We start from the raw sequence: 21,977 nt of genomic DNA, 5'->3' as shown, positions 1-21,977 counted from the left end.
ATTTCGAAGTAAATATAGCGTCGATCAGCCGATTTGAGGTTAAGAGACGGGGGTCTTCACTCCGCGGACTGGGGGAATTTTTACCAGCGAAAAATCATCCGTGCGTGAGAATTAAATTCATCCCTGCTTAGATCTTGAAAAAGCCGGGGGTCTGGCATTTTCGCCAGGTACCCAGTACCATCAATTTCGGTTTAGCCCATCTGAGAGTCAAGTAAAAGTTTCTGTCTTCGTTCGGTCACCAGAAATGGGAGTGAACGTATAAGTTTTTTGTGATTTTATTGCTGGGAAACCTATTATGGTTTCCTTAACAATTCCACCTGCCCGCAAAATGTAAAAACTGTATTTTTAAAATGATTTTTGTCCATAGGACACTTTGATTAGAAGATTGATTTCACGGGCGTCAAATTAAACGATTTATTCTACAGAAAAAGTGCTAAACATGTTTTTTTTAAATTTTCTCTAGCTACACTTCTTGTTTAAAATATTTTTTCTACGGCGTACAACCAGATTTTTGACAAATCGATGTCATCTTTTTTGAGATTCAAAAATTGACACTCTCAATTGAATTACTAATCAACATACTTTTAGATAAGTACTCTATAAATATAGCAAAATGAATAAGTATAAAATACCTTTAAAATACAAATTTAATTTTTAGTTTCTAAACATAATTTTTTACTTATCGTGTTGCTAAGTAAACTCCAACAAATTCAATAAGCATATTAATGTTAACATTGTAATTGTGACATGAATAAACATTATACGACGCCCCGTATACAATTTCATTTCATTCCAATCTTGAACTGTTATAGGCAAAGATCAAATATCAATGTTTACGTACTTTCAACTTCTCATAATGTCATAATTCTTTTAATTAAAGAAGAAGCAAACTTTTTATAGTACAGATATGCTAACTGGGTATACTAATAAGAATGCTAATGAAGCTCTCTTTTCATCGCTGTCTCACTCTTTCTCGAAATACAAAGTGATCAAGGTAAATCTGTGTGAGTCAACATGTACAAAACAGTCGAAGATATTACGTAAGCTATAGGATATTGTTTTGAAGAATTGGTAAAATAAGTTTCTTATATAGAAACCTAAGTTAACATAGGTACGTCGGTAAATAAAGTAATAAGTTTGACTAAGAAAGGTCTCGATATACAATTATTAAATACTGAAAGATTGTGTTGTGTAGTTATTTTTGAAACAAACTTGCGTTATTATACACAGTTATGTGTAGTTATAAAAAACTAAAACTAGAAAACCATGGGTATCAACAACAACATCTTAACTTGTATGACAAAATCTGTATTGATCTTACCGTTAAGTGAAATAAAAATACCACCACCTGATAACCCAAAGGTGACTCACCATTGATAACATTACTTTGTTGAGATCTTCTTCCTCTCCTCTGATGGCTCGGTTGAAGACCAGGCGCGGAGACAGCTCTTTTCGGTATCGCGGTCAGTCTATTAAACCCCGGAGGTCTGTATCGAGCACTTTTAACATTTTGAGATAAGAAATGATGACTCTGACTCTTCTGTATACTACTAGCGGCGGCTGTTGTCGGAAGACGAGGTAAAGAGTTAGTGGTAGGAGTGCCGCCCTGTAAACTCCTAGGAAGCGTTGATCTGCTTTCCATTTCTTCATCCTCGTCTTCGCCGTCCGCGGAACCACCAGAACCGCAGGTAGCATCTGGTACACTCGATCGCCTTCGATTCGGACGTATCGCGGAAGCCACCCAAAGTTTGTCCTCACTATTGGCCCCACCAATACTACCGCAACTCCGCACTCTATCCAACTGTTCCCGACTAAGACTTTTGTGGCTGAAGAGCAAGTCTCCGGCAGACCTTCTCTTCGCAGCGATGGCTAAAGCTGAAGCTGAAGCAGACGCTTCGCCTCCCAAGAGCGAAAGCTTGTTACGAGAGTCGGTAGCAAGCAAAGCAGACTCGAAACTACCGCGCCAACTGAACCGTTCACAATCACTAGCTTCTTTTTCTTCCGCTATATCCGAGACTCCTCCAGTCGACTGATGCGCCCTTGTTTCACCCATTAACAAATCATGAGATCTACTTCTAGGGAGTAAATTATATGGAACGTGATGGTCTTCATATCCCATGACATCCCCACTTCCTTCTGGACAGTCGTCCTCGGTAGTCGTACTGGAAGCTGACGATATTTTATGCTGCAGTCTTCGATGGTAGTGTTTTGTTTTTGGGGAATTACTAGCATGACTTTCCCCACTGGAAACTTCATGCATTAAAGCCACCAGACGACTTCCGATATGGTGCATAACTTTGGCTATCAACGGTGGTGAACTGTGAGGTGTAACTTTAGGAACTGCCGCTTCACTGTGGTCTCCTGAAGCCATTTTTTCGAATGATGCTACCAACTTTTGATACACAAAAGCAGTTTCTTTATTGAGTCCATGAGATTCATCTATAATACCACCGTCCCCTTCGTCTCCTTCATCGTCAACTCTATTATCAAATTTATTAATGATTTGCTTGCAACTGTCTGAAATTTGTTGTTGTAGAACGGTTTTTGATGTTGTTATCTCTAGATCAGAGCTGGTATAATCGGACGAATCGTAAGAATCACTCCAAGTATCTTCACTGCTTAAATATTCTACGATTTCTCTCACTTGATCGTCTCTAATACCAGGAACGGTCTTCATGAGCCGAGTTAGTTCATTTTCGAAGTAAACTAGTTGAGGAGGTTTGCACCTTTTGGCACGAGGACTTGGAAGAGGTTTGGCAGTGCAAGTTAAAGTGGGCGTCGAGGGTTTCGAGGAAGAACTTAATTGAGAATTAGCAACCATAGTCTTAAAGAATTGTCTCATTTTACACATCATTAGATTAGTCTCTTCATCTGAACTCCAGTTGTTAAAACTATCCTTTCTAGTAAGAGATGTTGCTGGAGGTGTTGATAACAGTATTGCTTTATCTTCTAATTTTTTTTCTTCGGTAATATCTTCGAGTTCGACTTTTAGTTCGTTTTTACCAGATGTAAAATCTGGAGTGTTATTATCTCTTTGTTCTCGTAACAGATCGTCACAACTTCCAACAAAACCACTATCTCGACTTTGCTGGTTTTTCGTTGTGGTAAGATTCGTAACGGCAGCAGGTATTTCTGGTTGTGGTGTTTTGTGGCCATCCTCGTCCGTTTCACTATCTCTTTCTTCAATTTCTTGAGTAATCTCTAAGTTTTTGGATTCTTCTGCATTCGAGCTCTTTGGTTTTTTACTCTTTTTCCGTTTAACTGTATCGAATTGTCCGTCTGGTTTTTCAAAGCTATTTTCATCGTAATTTTCTGAATCTGAACTAGACGAATCTTCGGAGTTTAGTTGAGCTTCGACGGTTTGTTCACTAACTGCATTATCTAGATTATCTAAAGAAGAAGAATGAGACCTTCCCGTACCGCGAGCTCGTACCAGTCTCTTTCTTCTTTGTTCGGGACTAGGGCGGCCCTCACTGTCGCTGCCTACACTTCCATCAGAATCTCTTCTTTCTGCTGTGAAACCCATGAAGCCACTCAAGAAATATTTTTCCAGTCTTGATGATGCTAGTTCTGCTGGATCTGAGGTATCATTAGGTGTATGGACTTCTTCACTTCCTCCAAGTGATTCCATTCCTTCGCTGTATATGCTACTTGTTTCAGAGAAAGCATCTTCTCGATTTGAAGGTAGAGATTGCGCTAACCCATCCCCAAGGCCAAAAAAGAAGTATTTTTCGAGATCCGTGGCAGAAGTTGGTCGTTCTTTTCGTTTCGGGATACATTGTTCGACTTCACTCTCCTCACAGCTCTCTTCTACGATAGTATGAAGAGTAAAGTCAATAGCAGCACGATGATAACCTCTTAGATCTTCTTCTTGGTCAATAGCTGCTGAGCAGGTTAGCGTAACTTCTTCTCCGGAGGACGAGTCCGTTCCGGAGTTCGTGGCGAATTCGTCTTCGTCTTCGTCTTCTTCATCGTGGCTGAGATTCTCTACCCAGGAGTCGTCGTCTGCGAGGCCTTCTTCGAATGCTGACAACGTTTCGCCGCCCGTTATCACTGTCACGCTTTCTCCTTCGTGGTTCTGGTTATCTGAAAGCAAAAAAGCAAATATGCAATAGCAATTGGCACAACGCATTCGCAATCTTTTGTCTACTAAGTAAACCAAAGAAGCGAGACAGCAAGATTTTAATGCATTGGATATTTTCCATGTAATTTTACAACAAATGACAATAGAAAATGAAATATCATTGGAGTTAAAGATGAATTTTATTTCACTGGTTTGCTATAAGCTCATACGTAATTTTAATACACTCACAGAGGAAATGAATACCACTAAATAAGGGAGACAATAATAAATCATTTTTAAGTGGCCATACATGTTTATAAGTGGACAGTATTAATTTTTACAACTAACATGCACTATAGTGGCAACTCACATCCGTGCGATTGAACGTAAAAATCGAATAATATAGTTGTAAGTTAATTCGTGAAGTTTACACTAATGACTTTTTACAAGTATTACAGATAAAAAGTAAAAGAAAACCTATAAATATAGACAGAATAAGTCAAACATTTTGTGAAAGTAATGAATAACATCATAAAAATAAATAGTAAGTACAATGCCTCTTAACAATTAATATGATATTAGCTGAGGTAGAAATGCAAAGGTTTCTGCAAAGAATCTATAAAGCTCGCAGAAAATTTGGCATGATCGATATTGTTCGAATAAATCCATTCAAACATATAAAACTATTTAAAAATATTTAGTAAGAAAAGTTTAACCCCCATTTTGACAATAATTTTCCAACGTTACGAAATACGTAAATATAAAAGACAACAGTGTTAGTGTTTTGTGTGCACAAAAGACATATCTATTTTCAAAAAAGACACCCCGAACAGCAGGCACCCGTCTGCAAAAACGAGATTACAAATTAGAATGGCGACGAAGCAACATCTCTGTTTTAGAAGCCCTCAAAAATTCGTCAAGGATTTACTCTACACACATTTATACAGTGTTCTCCGATCTGTTAAAGATTTTTCCCGCTGTTGGGATATATTTAGAATTGGTTGCCCAATAAAGTTGGTAGTGCCCAAAAAAATTCCTTTTGTCTACGCCACTAAGTTATTGTTTTCTAAGTTCTAAGTTCACTAAGTTTTCGCATAGTTTTCTTGGTAACCATAGACACCCCGGCACATCTCCACACCTCTACCATCAAGTTCTGCGTGATAGTGACTTGGATGGACAATAATGAACATAGACATTCCAAAAACTTTATTTACTAGTAAGTAGTATTTTAGTTTAGGATTATGTTTTCGTTATTTGTACTGATTTTGTTCTTATCTCTATTTAATAATTTTTTTATACCTTTGGATAGCTTTTTGAACCGTTAGTGTTATAGGAGTTGGGAGAGAATCAATCCTTCGATGAATTGATTCTTCCGTAGTCACAGTATTTCTTGTTCCAAACTAAACGTCCCTTGTCATAATGTATAGTAACTCTGCAGTAAATAAGAAAAGACAGTACAACATGGGATCAGACAAGGAGAATTACTGCAAAAAAGAAAAATATGATTAAAAAGAGATAGATAAAATGGAAGAGGAAAAAAAAGAAAAGGAACTAAATGAAAAGTATGACATAAACGCTACAAACTTAAAAACATAACCATGACAAGAATTAAAAAGCAAAATAAACGAAACAACAAGCAAAATAGTAGAGAGGAAACAAAAAATAAGAACAAGAAAAGACTGGCATTATCAAAACATGGGTGACTTTAACGCTAAAATTGGTCGTGGTGCTGAAGGAGACCACATAGGAGCATACGGTCTAGGTACCAGGAATAATAGAGGAGATAGACTTGTACAATTCTGCGTAGAAAACAATCTGTTAATAGCCAATACCTTCTTCAAACAACATTTTAGAAGGCTATACACATGGAAATCACCTGCAGACAAAAAAGACAGAATTGTTAGAAATCAAATTGACTTCATTTAGCAGAGAAGTTAGAGTTTAGAAGTTAAGAAGTACATACAATCTACGAAAACATACCCTGGAGCTGATATACATAGCGACCATAATCCAGTTATAATGGATTTTAGATTAAAAAGATTTCTCAAAGTCAAAAAGAAAACAGTAACAAGAAAAATAGACATCTCACAACTGAAGAACCCTCAACAGAAAAAAGAAATACCTAAGTATCAAGCTTGAGGAAGAAATAAAAACGATCGAAAACTTGGTACAGACAGACATTGAAGTAACATGGACTGCTCTAAAAACACAAACAACAAAGATACAAGAAGACATCTGGTTCATAAAACACAACAAAAAACAAGAATGGATAACGCAAGAGATCATGGACCTCATGGACGTAAGACCAAAACATAAAACAAGCCCAATAGAATACAAGCGAATCAACAAAATCATTAGAAAAAAGTGTAGGGAGGCGAAAGAAAAGTGGATGTCAACAAAATGCCTAGAAATCGAACAACTTCAGGAAAAATACGACACCTTTAATATTCATAAAAAAGTAAAAGTCTCTTGCCGTCTTTACTACTCTATTTGTTGTCATTCGGTTTATATGATCGTTCCATTCTACTCTTCTATTTCTTACCCAGTTCTTGATGTTCTCTACCTTGCATCTACATCGTATATCTGTACTAGCTCTGTCTCATAGTGTCTTGCCATCAATTTTTTTAAGTGTTTTCATCTCTGCTGTTTCTAACATCCTTTTTGCCCTCTCTATGTCAGGTCGTGTTTCTGCCGCATATGTCATTATTGATCTGAATTCAAAGTTAATCTAGCTACATTTAAAGGGTTTTTACCCATATATTTAGTGGCTTCAAACATGTAAATCCAGACAGCACTGATGATGGAATAGTTATTCCGAAAACGTTTGGTGATGTAGCCCTATAGGGTTATAAAGGAAGTTTTTTAAATAAAAATTTTTGTGATACATGGTATACAACCAAATACAGGAATTTGGCTTCCTTGTGGATTTTTTGTAATTGTTTTAATATAAAAAAATCGTTTTGTTTGCTTACCAGTTCAAGTTGATAAAGCAAGTCCCAAAATTCATTATTCCATTAAAAACATATAAATAAAGTAAAGACAACGTAAGCGAGATGTTTCAAAAGTTTCTAATATTCAGTAAAGTTTAGTTTTAACATTTTTGTCCTCTTATTTTTTTTCCGCAGAAAAATAGCGCTTTCTAGTGGGCCTCAATTCTGTATTCATAAGATTATAGGAAGTTCGCCCTCTCGGTTATTTAATAGAACTCCGTGGTTTAGAATAATTTATTACTACTACTACTTGTCGGTTTATAACGTTCTCCGCCGTTTTCCGACTTCCAATCGCCACTTAGTCCGGTTGTTCCATAGGTCTTCTTCTATGGCCCCCTCTCTCAGTTCTTTATTTATTCCTTCGCTCCAACTTTTTCTCGGTCTACATCGTTTCCTCTTTCCTTCTGGTTGGCATTTTAATATTTCTTTTGGTATTCGTTGTTCATCCATTCTTTGTATGTGTCCGAACCAGATAAGTTGTTTTGTTGTTAGGTCATCTGTGATTGTTCGTTTGATTCCCATTATTTCTCTAATGCGTTCGTTGGTAATCATTTCTCTTCTAGATCTTCCTGTAGCTCTTCTCCAAAAATCCATTTCCGTCGCTTTCAGCGTTGCCAGTGTACTTTCTTTCAGTGGCCATACCTCACAGCTGTACAAAGTGATACTTTTTACTATAGTCTCATAGAATAATTTATTAAAAGAATAGAATAATTTATTAATATTTCATAAGTAGGCTCCTTTGAGATTTTAAAAATATGTTTTAACGAACAATGGAATTATCGAGAAACAATTGCGTAAAGCTAATAAACCTACTAGTGATAAATTACCTAGATGCCTCTTTATCGATCCGTTTGCATAAATACCTTTTATTTGATAACGATAAAAAAATCAATTTGGCGTATAATTTTATATGTAATGTATACAACAAAAAACGTTGGATATTTATCTTATCGAAATGAGTCACCGACAATTGTTCGTCCAAGCATATCTATCAATGCATTTGCTCGCGTAATGTACTTAAAGTAGGTCTCATTAATAAGATTTTTTACTTTGAGTATTTAAAACTACGTTTTTGATTGGTCGAATTAAATGTTTCATCCTAGTTTTGTAACTTCTGTAACTTTGTCTGATAACATTATTATAACATTCATGGAGCAAGTTTATTTTTCAAGTCATTGAATTGACGTGGTGGTTTATATAATATGTAATTAGTTCCTTTTTAACCTGTTTCCTTTTTGTTGTTAAATTTCGGGTTTAGTACGAGAGATCTCAATCGAAATAGTTGTTTTAAATATTGATAGGTATTAAAATGATTCACATATAGATTTTATATACGGTCTTCGAACAAAAGAAGCCAAGTTAGGAGTAAATGTTATGATACAAAGACGCGTAAATATGAAGCAGGATATACATGCGTGATCAACAGACTTCAAAAGAGTTTTTGACTACTTAAAGAAGTTTGACAAGGATGCATATTTTGACAACTTTTATTCAATTCAATTTAACAATCATTACCATATCCAAGGGTGGAGAACCAAGTCAGACGAAGTCATGGCAGAAGTAAAGAAAATAAAATCAGATATCACGGTTCTTACCGAAACAAAGAAAAAAGGCCAAGGTAGTGAAGACATAGGAGGTTTTATACATATTTATAGTGGAGTAGAGAAAGACAAAAGAGCACAAGCAGGAGTATCAATATTGATACAAAAGGACTTAAAAGGAAACCTGAAAAGCTGGGAGCAGATCAATGAGAGAATTATTAGAGTATCTATTACGTGGAAAGGGCACGACCTCGAGATTATTGGAATATATGCTCCGTCAGAAAATGCATCAAAAGCAGCTAAACAAATATTCTACGAAACCTTATCGGAACTCGTTGAAAATATAAATAGCCGCAAAGAAATTGTGTTGTTGGTTTTAACGCTTGGACAGGAACAAAAACAAATGACAAAGTCGTAGGAAAATATGGTGACGCTAAAACAAATGAAAATGGGGAACACTTAATCGAATTCTGTAAACAGCACTCTCTGAAAATCCTAAACGGATTCTACCAACATAAAAACATACATAAGTACACCTGGGTTCAACCAACGAGAAACACAAAGTCAATTATAGATTATGTCATCACAAAACAAGAAACACACATACAAGTTAAAGACATAAGAGTATTAAGAGGACCGGAGTGCGGAACTGACCACTATATGGTAAGATCAAAATGTTACCTACAGTATCGACCTCGGCTACTACATCAAAATGACAACCAACTAGCTCAATCAAAACCCCTGGAATCGAATCTACCTAAATACAATATTGATGCACTGCAAAACGACTCAACATCATTCTTATATAAGCTGCGACTCAGCCAAAAATTGGCAAACCTGATCTACTCTTCAGCCCAGAATACCTATAAAGAGATAATCAATAAAATCAATGAAGCAGCTTACGAAGCGCTCGGCACAATCCAAAAGAACAAAAAGAATACTCCATTGTGGTGGACAAATGACATCGCCAATGCAGTACACAACAAGAAACAAGCATATTAAAAGTGGCTACAAACAAATGATCCAGATGATAGACGAACATATGCAAGATCAAACAGAGAAGTAAAAAATTTAGTATCTAACTAAAGCAAAAAATATTTCCTGGAAAAGTAAATGCGAAGAACTCAACAAATATATAGGGTCAACAAGATCAAGGGAAGCATGGAAAACGGTAAAAAATCTGAGAACAAACAGAAAAGAAACGAGTAGAATAGATTTAATAGAAGAAAGATCTTGGATCGAACACTACTCACAACTTTTGACTGAAACAAGACCTCAATTCACGAACATCAGTTCAACAACATATGAACTGGAATTCAGTAAAGACGATGAAATAACAGTACAGGAAGTCGAGAATGCAATACAAACTCTAAAAAATCGGAAGTCATGCGGACCACAAGGTATACCAAATGAATTATTAAAACATAGCCCACAAGTATTACGGGAATTACTGGCGTATGTCTTCACCTTATTCTATAATGGACACAACTTACCACCGGAGTGGGCAAAAGCACATATTAACAACATCTACAAAAAAGGAGATAGAAAGAATTGTTCAAACTACAGGGGGCTAAGTGTCATAAATTCACTCTCAAGACTGTATGGAAAAATAATAAAAAACAAAATTGAAAAAGAGATGACAGATGTTGAAGAACAGAATGGCTTTCGTGCAGGCAGATCCTGTATGGACAGTATATTCTCTCTAAAGCAAGTTATCGAGAAAAGATTAGCCCACAACCTTTCAACTCATATAGTCTTTATAGATCTGACAAAGGCATACGATAGTGTACCACTTTCAATGCTTTGGGAACCAATGGAAAAACAAGGAATAAGCAGAAAAAATATACAAGCAGTACAACAACTCTACAAAAATATGACGGCAAACATTAAAACTGGAAATAGATTAACTAGAGAAATTCCTATTAGTAAGGGCCTAAAGCAAGGCTGCTGCATAGCACCTACACTCTTCAAAATATATCTAAATGAGGCACTCTCAGTGTGGAGAAGAAAGTGCTGCAATATGGGCATCCCAATCGGAGATGATAGATTGTACACGATACACTTCGCTGACGACCAAGCCATTCTAGCTGAAGACGAGAGTGAGGTAGGCTACATGCTTAGAAAACTGGAAGATGAGTATACCAAATGGGGCCTCACAATTAATATACAAAAAACTGAGTACTTAGTTGTAGGAGAAAAACCAGAAAGCCTACAAATCGAAATGGGAACTATAAAACCAACAGACAATTTCAAATACTTGGGAGTCCAAATAACATCAAAAGCAGGAAGTAGCGAAGAAATACACTCCAGGATTGGCCAAGCAAGATCAGCCACCATACAGCTACACGGACTATTATGGAATAAAAATATAACAAAATAAAATAAAAGAAGAATCTATAAAACAATAATAGAAAGTATTGGGCTGTACGGCGCCGAACTCTGGGAAATAAACCAAAGAAACAAATCAAAAATTAAGGCCATGGAAATGAACTACTGGAGACGATGTTGCCAGCTCACTAGACTTGATAGGGTGAGAAACGAAGATATTCGGAGAGAAATGGAAATCGATCTAGACATAATAGACACAATCGAAGCCAAAAGACTTAACTGGTATGGACACCTTCAGATAATGCCTGAAAATAGATGGCCAAAAAAAAATAGAAGAATGGACTCCGCCAACTAGAAGAAAACGAGGTAGACCAAGACGATCCTGGAGAGACGATGTCGACGATGCAATGACCGCCAGAGATTTAACAACTGAAGATTGCTTCGACAGAAAACGCTGGAAATTAGGATGCGAGAAGCGGCGCCAGCTGTAGAAGACTCGCTTGTTATATACAATCATTACCCTAGTCCAACCCTTGATAATATTCCCCACCCCATTAGAAATACAGATAGTTGTAAGATAGCAAACCAAAAAAAGACGCTCTCTCGCCTTCTGAGTTTCGCTAGCAGCAGACGTACTCTCTTCTCTTCCCTATTTACTATCGTTAGCAACAGACGTACGCTCTCTTTCCTGTTGACTATCATTAGCAACAGACGTATTCTCTCTACTGTTGACTGCCGATAACAATAGACATTCTCTATCTCCCGCATATAGTTACGCGAAAAGTATACAGACGCAAATGTGCTCTATCTCGTGATCTGAGTGTTAGTACCGCGAGACACACGTTCAGAGACCGGTAGAGACAGTTTCCCCGTGCGAAGAACAACCGCGAGTGAAAGCCTGTAAATACCGCGAGTGTGTGTGCAGCAGAAATATTGGTAAGACTTTTTATAAACTTGATTTGCTATAATCTGTATAACCCTTTACTACCTCTCCTAATTTATTTGAACCAGCCCTATGTAATACAGTTCTCATAATACAAGCGCATAATTCTGTACAGTGACAACTGTGGTGGCCAAAACAAAAGTCATTGCAAAGTTCTGGCATTATGTAGTCGAAAAGACACAAATTGATACTGTTGACCACAGGTTTCTGGTAGTGGGACATTCATTCATGGAATGTGACTAAGATTTCGGGATTATCGAAAAAGCAAAAAACAGAAACCATCAGCAGGTTTATGTACCAAGTATGTGGGCCGACATCATAGTGAAATCTAGTAGGAAGTTCATGGTGAGGCAAATGGAGGATGTGTCTTTAGATTCACTAGAACCTTACTTTAGGAAAAATGTACCAGGTATCAGTAAAATGCAGCGTATGCATTTTGAGAAAGCAAATCCATACACACTGTTTTACACAGAAAGCGTCAACCTTCCTACCTTTTACCAGCTGAACATGAAGTCCTCAAGAGCTGGTCGACCTCTCAACGAACTCCAGTTATTAGCAGCAACAGGAGACAAGCCAAAAATCAAGAAACTTAAATTTGACTACTTACTGTCACTTTTGCCATACGTTCCCCCTATCTACCACGACTTCTTCAACACCTTACAATACGCTAATGGACCTAACAATGTTCCTGTCGAAGTTAACCAGAATGCTATTGTTCCCCCAGATGCCGAAGAGCCAGAAAAAAATTTTGATAGCGAGTCAGAAACTGATTAGTTATACTTCAGGAATGGTAGTATTAAACTGATTTAAACAATTTTGTAACTCATTCTGTTAATGATTTTGTGTTAAATTACATTATTTTCACCACAGTTGTATTTTTTACTCAATCCAAATTTTTATATAAAAAACAAACCCAAAGGGTTCAGTCAATATCTGATTCTTTTTTTGGAAGCCGAGGGGTACGGGTACAAGTGATCACTCTTATCACCTTATCAAGGGTTTTAAAATAAGGGCAAAAAGACAAGATCTAAAACTTATTCTACAGCTTACGTAACACTCCTAAGTTATTTTAAAAAGTGTTTCATGTGTATAAAACAATTACTTATAATTTTAAAAGAGAGTTAAACTTAAACCTTCTTTTTCTCATTATCAATATTTAGTCACTTGTACCCCTTGGCTTCTAGGATCCTCAATTTATATTTTATAACCTATAACCTTTGGGTTATTCAATCAACGCCTTTAGCCACTGTAACATCTCTTTATAGTGGTAAGTAACCTATCGGGGACCTAACGATGGGCTGGAAATTGTAGAGCCCGTAACCGGCCGTCCAAGATAAAATAAAACCAACTTTAGTAAATTGTTTCTCATATTTTTTTTACTTATTTAGAAAATGGACTTACATGTGCAAACAATTCATCATTAAAATATCGAATTATTTAATCGGATATTGTAGCAACACAATTCTTTTTTGTCTGTACACTGCATACGTCATTATTATATAAAACAAAGTGCTAAGTAAATAAGGCTTACAAAACAGACAACATTTTCTTGTTAATTTTTAACTTTATAATTCCACTTAAACGAAGTTTTCCTAACAAAACAAAAACCTTGAAAGTAAGTTAATTATTCGGTATGCTGTATTGTTATACGTCAACAAAGAAAGTTATTTCAAAGCGTACCGTTTATTGTAGGGACACCGATACTTTCAACAGTGTCGGAACATTGTGCGTAACCGGAGGAAGGATACGAGGAGTTTACAAGTTATTAATCCCAAGTCCAAGTCATAATAATGTAATTTTGCGGATTGAGTCAAAATTGATTACTTATGTTCTATGAAATAGCAGAATGCTGTCTTGAGTGGTTATCGAGTAAATGAAAAAATCAGTCAATAAAAAAGTGGTTAAAACAGTTAGATTTGTTTAGGAAAAAGCACAACTGAAATAAGACCTTTTTAAAAAATCCTAAAAAGAAAAATGAGTACCGGCTGAAAATAAAAGTAATATTAAATAAAAGAGGAGAACAAAACAACATTGAAGAAGAATGGAATGTCATCCAAACGACAATTACAAATATGGCAAAGGAAACATTAGGTGAAACCTCAAGCAAAAGAAACGAGGAATGATTTGACCAAGATTACCAACAAGTAATAAATAGCAAAAATATACCTAGACAGAAATGTCTACAAAGGGATTCCCGATTGAATAGAAGGGCATATGAAGAACTCAGAAAAGATGCAAAGAAAATATGTCGAAGGAAAAAGAGAGAAATGTTGAATAGAAAAATACAACAAATTACAGATTATAATAGAAGAGAGACTACAAAATTTTACAAGGAAACCAAGCAATATACCGAAGGATACATGACAAGATCAACAGTTTGCAAGGACAAAACTGGGGCAATTATCAGCGAGAAAGAGGAAATAATGAAAAGGTTGAAGGAGCATTTTCAAGAGCTGTTGAACCCAGAAAAAGAACAAAACGAAGATGAAGAAATAATTCACCACATAGCAGAACAACCAGTTGAGCAACCAACATTGGAAGAAACTATAAACGTCATAAAACATTTGAAAAATAACAAAGCACCTGGCGCAGATGGAATAACTGCAGAACTAATAAAGAATGGTAAACATGCGCTATGGAGGCGTATCCATAAACCAATCGGCCGCATATAGACACTAGAAGTCATCTTAGAAGATTGGAAAGCAGGAATCATACTTCCTATGTACAAAGGGGGAGACAAATGACTCTGCAAAAATTATAGGGGCATAACAGTTTTAAATGTCGTGTACAAGATATTATCAGGAATTAAATACAGCCGCCTGGAATCGTTTTCGGAGGAGATGATGGGTGAATACCAATGTGGTTTCAGACCAAAGAGGTCAAATATAGACCAAATATATATGTTAAGAGGTATACATGAAAAATGTGTTGAATATAACATACCTATTTACAACTTGTATATCGATTTCAAACAGGCGTTTGATGGAGTAGATCGACAAAAGATGTTAAAGCAACTATCTATGTTAGGGATACCCAATAAGTTGGTTAAACTTATACGAATGACTCTGGAGGGTTCCAAAGCTATGGTGAGAATAGATGGAGATATGACGCAGGCCTTTGATATTGAAAATGGAGTTAGACAAGGTGATGACTTTTTAATCTAACTTTAGAAACTGTTGTTAGAAAATTGGATATAAACGGCTGTAATAATACAAGGTCAATGCAAATATGCGCATATGCGGATGCTGTTGCCATAATAAGTCGCAACAAAAGGGTATTAAGCGAAAAAGTTATAGAACTGAAACGAGAAGCTGCTACGTTTGGTCTATATATATATATATATATATATATATAAATGAAAGCAAAACAAAATATATGGAGTGCACAAAATCGAATCAACATGAGAATCTGAAGGTAGACAACCATAACTACAAATATGCCTCCACTTTTCCTTACCTAGGCTCAATAATAAATGACAACATCAGTCAAGAAATACAAGCACGGATTCTTAGCGGTAATAAGTGCTTTTATGCATACAAAGACTTAATGATAAGGAAGTTACTAAATCGTGAGTCTAAGCTTAGAATCTACAAAACAGTAATTAGACCAGTGGTCACATATGGATGTGAAACGTGGACCCTCTCAATCAGTGATGAAAATCAACTGAATATTTGAGCGCAAATTACTAAGGAAGATATTTGGACCAACCCAATGCAGCGATGGTTCGTAGAGAATTAAAATGAACCACGAGCTGGATGAACTAATGCAGAGCGCAAATACTGTTAGATTTGTAAAGTCACAAAGACTAAACTGGCTTGGTCACCTAGAAAGAATGCCACATAATCGAGCTGTAAAAGTAGTCCAGAGATGGAAACCCCAAGGAAACAGAACAAGAGGAAGGCCCCGTAAAAGATGGATAGACGACGTAGAGATGGATCTTAAAACTATGAACATCAGGCAGTGGCGAAGAAAAGTATCTGACAGGGCAGAATGGAAGAACATTGTTAAGTAGGCCAAGACTCACAAAGGGTTGTAGCGCCATTAGAAGAAGAAGAAGAAGTTCGCTTGTACTTCATTCCAGGCATTAGACATTCATTTTTGGACTAGCAAAAACAAAATCGCTCTCTCTTAATTTGGATCCCGTAAAGAACAGACGTTTCCCCCCCCCCCTCTCTCTCGATTGACGTCTACTATAGAGTAGAGACGTTTTTTCTCTTTATGAACTAGTTAAAAAAATAAAACTAACGTGAACACGTGAATCCGATAAAGGCGATTCAAACTCATACGAGAAACCTCAGCGTGTGATACCTGTGTACTTTATATCACTACCGGTGAGTGAGTGCATATAACAGGAATATTGGTATAATAAACGTTTTTATAAACTAAATTCAACTATTTTTGAATAATTGTTTGAATAATATCTAATTGTTTCTTCTAAGTATATTATACCTCACCTAATGATACAGTCTTAACAAATCTGAAATTATTTGAACGATTTCGCATATGTACATGAAACCTTCATCCTTAAGGGGATCCATCGTTTAGGTTTTTTGTTTGCCCCTTCAATGAATGGAATCCAAATTTTGATTAAGGTAAGTAAAAAAGTTGGACGAAAAAAGACGCCGAAGAAGGCGCATCTTTTATAGACTTCTGGTGGATGTTCGTAGAAGTTCTTTTTCGCCCATCAGGTGGTTAATTCGATAAAAACAATGATATTGCATATAAGCTGAAGGATATTTTACTTGACACTAATAATTTGGCAAAAGGAAGAAATGCCGAAACAATAGAATACCGCTCTTATTTGTCCTATATATAAAAAAGGAGACAAAACGAAGTGCAAAAACTATAAAGGTATAGCACCATTAGAAGTAGTCTATAAAATACTTGCAAAAATTATTAGGCAAAGATTAATAAAATATGACCACAAAGTGATTCTAGAATACCAGGTAGGTTTTGGACCAGGAAGAACAATTACTGATCAAATAAGTATGTTAAAATGAATACAAAATAATAGCTACGAACAAAACTTAGGATTACATATGCTATTTATCGATTTTAAACAAGCATACGACTCTCTAAATCGAACGATGCTATATGAGGCATGAGAACATTAGAAATACCAGAAAAGCTTATAAGGCTATACTAAAATCGCAATCAAGATGCATTAGAAATAAACAAACCAAGACAGGTTAAATATTACAAGGAGCACTCTCAAATAATAATTTACGTAATCCCAAAGCACGATTTACAAAGTTTATACATTGTAAACATGATTCCGGAGTGTTCTTCGTAACATTCAAGTGCCTTGGTTTGTTTATTTCTAGTGCATTTTGATTATGATTTTAGTATAGTAAGAATGATGCTTAGGAACATGATAAATAGGGTAACAATTAAGGAAGCTTTTTAAGACAGTTCAAAATGAATAGAGGTTTAAAACAAGGAGATCCGCTATCAACGATTGTATTCAATCTATAATTAAAACAAATCATAAGAAGATCAAATATGAGCACAAGAAAAAAGACTAATGAAGGGAAACAGAGCGATAGAGTCACTAAATTCATTCCTGAAAGCAAAAAACGTGTCGAGAACAGCTAAACTGCGAGTCTACGAGACAGTAGTCAGACTCACAGTGATGTATGCCAGTGAAACGTGGATTATGAACCAGCAGGAAGAAAAGAAAGTAGAGATTTTGGAAAGAAAGATGCTCAGAAAAATCTTCGGAGGAATAAAGACGTCAGAGAATATTTGGAGAAGACGAACAAATAAGGAAATAATGAAGATGTATGGAAAACCAGCAATTACGGCAAAAATACGAGCCCAAAGAGCTAGATGGCTTGGTCACATTATACAATTGCCAGAGAATCAAAATGTTAAAACAATACTGAAGCAGGGAGAAATGGATAAAAAGAACAGGACGTTCAAAGAAGAAGATGGTTGGAAGAAGTAGTAAAGTAAGACTTGTAGGATTGGAGTGTTCAACACATTGTTAGTTTGGTTTTTTAGCTTAAATTTCTGTTAGCTCAAATAAACAAATAGAATAAACTTCTCTAATTATAAATATGTGCTTAATAAAATTCTTAATGTACAATTGCAAATGAAATCCCGATTACCCTTCGTTATTTAGGATAATCGGGCTACTGCTGTGGTTAATTCATTGAATTAATTTGAATAGGATTTCCAACCCTTGATCGATACATTAAACAAGTGCATTGACCGATAGTTTGTCTGTGACGCTATCAATATCAACCACGTCGTCGAAGTATAACAATAATGTTACAATAATCCGTTCATTTCATGCAAATATAGTTTGTCTGAAAATCACAAATATGATGTTTTACCTAACGTGTTGCACTCGAATAAAATGATAAGATAACATACTTTGTTTATATTTGCTGGTAGGACGATGATAACAATCAATTAGCTAAAAATTTCTGTAAAAAAATAAAATAAACTAGACACATACATTCTGTACCGCTACAACTATAATAAAAATTTTCCTTATAATGCCATTATTATTCTAAAAGTCCGTAGATTCTAATAATGAGACAGTTTTTTTCTTCATATTGTTGTTTAAAGTAATCGTGTTGTTTAATCTACATTGTTAGGAATGTATAAGAAGTCTGCAGCTTCTTGTTCCTTTTTATAAGCAATTCTGCTTGGTTCGTGGAGGATTGATACCTCTATGGAAAGTTTCCACTCCATCTTTTTCATGGTCGTCTCGTACTTCTTCTACCGATTGATGACTAATGATTTACCTCTTGCTATTTTGACCATACGGGTCTTCCTCATTCTGCTAGTTAATTTATGGAAGGGAAGCCACTAAATGCCCTCAAGTATAGCTGGTAACTGCACTGATTGTGGACTTATTAGTAGGAAAACCGTTGTGTGATGTAACTCGAAAGGGCAATTATAGAATAAATATACCACAATAAATATACAGCCAACTACAGGAATTTCATTTTTATTGTGGATTATAGATTTTATGTTTTTGAAATACATTTTTTGTACCTATTTTATGTATGCAAGTAAAAATTAGTAGAATTCATCACTCACAAACCTCATCATGTTACAAAATAATATTTGCCATACTAATAAATGTAAACAATATCCACAGATTATTCAATAAATAAATGAAGAATCAATTTTAAAATTTACCTTAGTAATTTTGAGCAAATAAATGAATTTCATGATTATATTATAAGTTAAATTATATTTCAAAAATTGTAAAGTCCAAACTGATCCAGGAGCAGCAGTTTCCTAGATAGTCGTTAAACTTTCCGAAGGAACTTCTCCCGTATTAGTGGCCACCAGAAGTTACTTGATGAGTTTTGGTCAATCGATGTCTTCGACATTTAATAATACCACTGGTGTTAAAATTATTACTGGTTTTGCAGACGATGACAAAAGAGCTTTAAAATCGGCCAAAGGACAGGAAGTTTCTTCGGAAAGTTTAACGACTATGTCGGAAACTACTGCTCCTGGATCAGTTTGGACTTTACAATTGTTGAAACAAAAGACCCACTAACAAGAAAATGAAAAATTAACCACAATCACTGGTAAATTATATTTTCGAGAAAGTTCTGTTAAAAACCTTTTTAATGTCAGTATCGGCATTCTGAGAACGTATAAAATATGTCTTGAAACAAAAAAACGGTAAATGTATCTGTCAAAATATTTAATAAAATAAATAGTATCCACTTGTGTCACAAAAGCTGGGAATATTGTTGTAGCTACAGCATATTTGTAACAAATTTTTTTATATTTTAAATATGAATTTCTTAACTGTTTCGTACAAAAAAAGGCTTCATAAAACTTTTAAATCGCATCGTTTCTTCAGGCAATGTGTAATATTACAAACCATTAATACCAAAAAAAACTAAAAACGGTTTTAGGGATGGGACTGAACAGACCGCTTATGGTACAATTAATAGAGAATCCACATATAAATACGCGCCAATTGAACAATAATACAGAGTTAAATGCAATAACAAAGAACAATGTTAAAAACCACCCATTTAAATTCAGTTGCACCAGGAATTAAATGAAAATGATTTTCAAAGAAACATGAATTTTGTATGTGGGCGGAAGAAATGTTAAGTCGACATTTAAAATTTTTTGGAAAATATTGTATTTTTGACGAACACATATTTTATCGCAATAGGTTCATTAACAAATATAATAATTATCAGTATTAATTCGATGAAAATCTTCACTTATTTTGAGTTATTTCCCAGAACAGGTGTTCGTTGAATATTTGTAGAGGCATTGTTAGATCATATGTTACTGGAACTTATTTTTCCAAACGGTTATTTGCAATGAGTATCGGTTTTTAACAGACGAGTTGTCTGGCTCGTTAGAGAATGTTCACTTGGGAATTATACGAAATATGTGTTTTCAATACGACGGATCATCACCGTATCGTAAAATAAATCTTAGGTGTGTACTAAATAATAACTACAGCGACAGTTGGATCAGATACAGTGGTACAAACTATTTTTTTTGGGTACATCAAGAATATATGTTAAGACGATTCCATGACACAGGATAATATGAAAATTCGTATTAAACATAGTTAATAATGCATTTATGAATATAACTTACCGATTAGGTAAATATTGAGTATATATTGTAACATGAGTTATTAAATTCAAATCATTTTTAATAGCGTAATTTTTTTAAAAATTTTGATGTTTTGATTTATGTTTATAAAATTAGATTATAGTTTTATAATTTTTGTTTGTTTAAAAACCCAATACCAAAAGAAAGGTTGTAATACTTTCTATAAAATACAATACTAATATACAGAGTGTTCTATTAAAAGAAATGACCAAATTTTGTATATGAAAATAGTGATCACACTGTATATTGTAAGGCTCTATAACACTACAATAGAAAATCTTTGACAAATTATTTTTATTACCTTGGAAACCTAATCCACAGCTCTTTAAATAAATATTACCGTTGTACTTAATAAAAGAGTAAATATTTCAAAAATTAATAACTTTAGGCCTATAAATCCTTATACAATCTCTATATTTTTAAAAAATATATTCAAAAATGTCTTAATATACAGGGTGTTCTATTTTAAAAAACACAGCTTTGGATTATTTCGTGGTTCTGATTGACCCTGTATAATCATAAATAATTTTAAGTCATAGACGTCTTTGTTATACATCAGTTTCGTTTGAAACATTTTTTTATATAATCCATACTTTAGCCATAATCAAAGATAGCCGGACTTTTGGCGCACCCTGTATTATATACTATGTTTATATGATATTAAGCCAAAATTGATTGTAATGAAAACTATATTTTTAAATAACGTTCGAAGTTTCGATTTCCATTCTGAAAATCGTTTTCAAAAAAGATTATCTAAAAAATTTTACGAAAAGTATAACCAAAAAGTTAGGTTTTTTCAAAACTGACGGTTGACGTACATGGCCTCGATCTCGTAGGCCATAGATATTTAATTGATTTTTTTCATTTTTGACTTTAGGTTGATAAAAAATCTGAGAGTGGTGTTTTTACCATCAGAATATAAAATTCTGACGGTTTTGTGTGTTTTATTTGTTTGTATAATGTGTGTTTAACCTAGATTATGTGTTTTTGTATTGTGTGTTGCATATGTATTGTGTATAATTGTAGATAATGTCTGCGACGTCCTTTAATTTTGTTGTTGACTTCTTCTTTTAATCGTACTTTCGAATTATTTTATGATTTCGATTTGAAAAATATTTACTCCGGAATAAAAAAAATTGTAAATACAAATTTTTACTTTATAATTTTATGGTTTGGCATTATACAAAAAACCCTTCATTTAAGTTTAAATTTTTCTAATACTTTTGAATTTTACTTAAAATAAACTTGTGTCCGAATAATTTTGCGGGGCAGTGTAGATAGTGATGTAGAAATAAAAATAAAAAAAAAATATGAAAAGATCAGCAATAGTTAACATGGTCTCTGAAATTAAATTGTAGATAGACATTGCGTAAACAACTGAGTGTATGATGGATTGATCATGTGACAAATGAGGAAGTGTTAAGAAGAGCTGGAACCGAACGTAACCTTTTAGAAACTATAAAACAACAAAAAGTTTTCTATTTGAAATATAT

At 34.7% G+C, this 21,977-nt stretch overlaps 1 protein-coding gene across 5 annotated transcripts in view; it reads right to left on the bottom strand.

Moving 5' to 3' along the window:
- The window catches only part of btsz (bitesize), a 513,708-nt gene that overhangs the window by 114,790 nt on the left and 376,941 nt on the right, over positions 1-21,977 (bottom strand). For all 5 annotated transcript variants that reach the window (XM_072528865.1, XM_072528866.1, XM_072528867.1 and 2 more), the window contains one exon: positions 1,372-4,086. In XM_072528865.1, coding sequence (XP_072384966.1) covers positions 1,372-4,086 — 2,715 coding nt within the window. The remainder of the gene's footprint in view (positions 1-1,371; positions 4,087-21,977) is intronic.

Source organism: Diabrotica undecimpunctata, chromosome 4 (assembly GCF_040954645.1).
Source record: "Diabrotica undecimpunctata isolate CICGRU chromosome 4, icDiaUnde3, whole genome shotgun sequence".
NCBI lineage: Eukaryota > Metazoa > Arthropoda > Insecta > Coleoptera > Chrysomelidae > Diabrotica > Diabrotica undecimpunctata.
The sequence above is the reverse complement of the archived record's forward strand: the minus strand, read 5'-3'. Positions and strand labels throughout refer to the sequence as shown.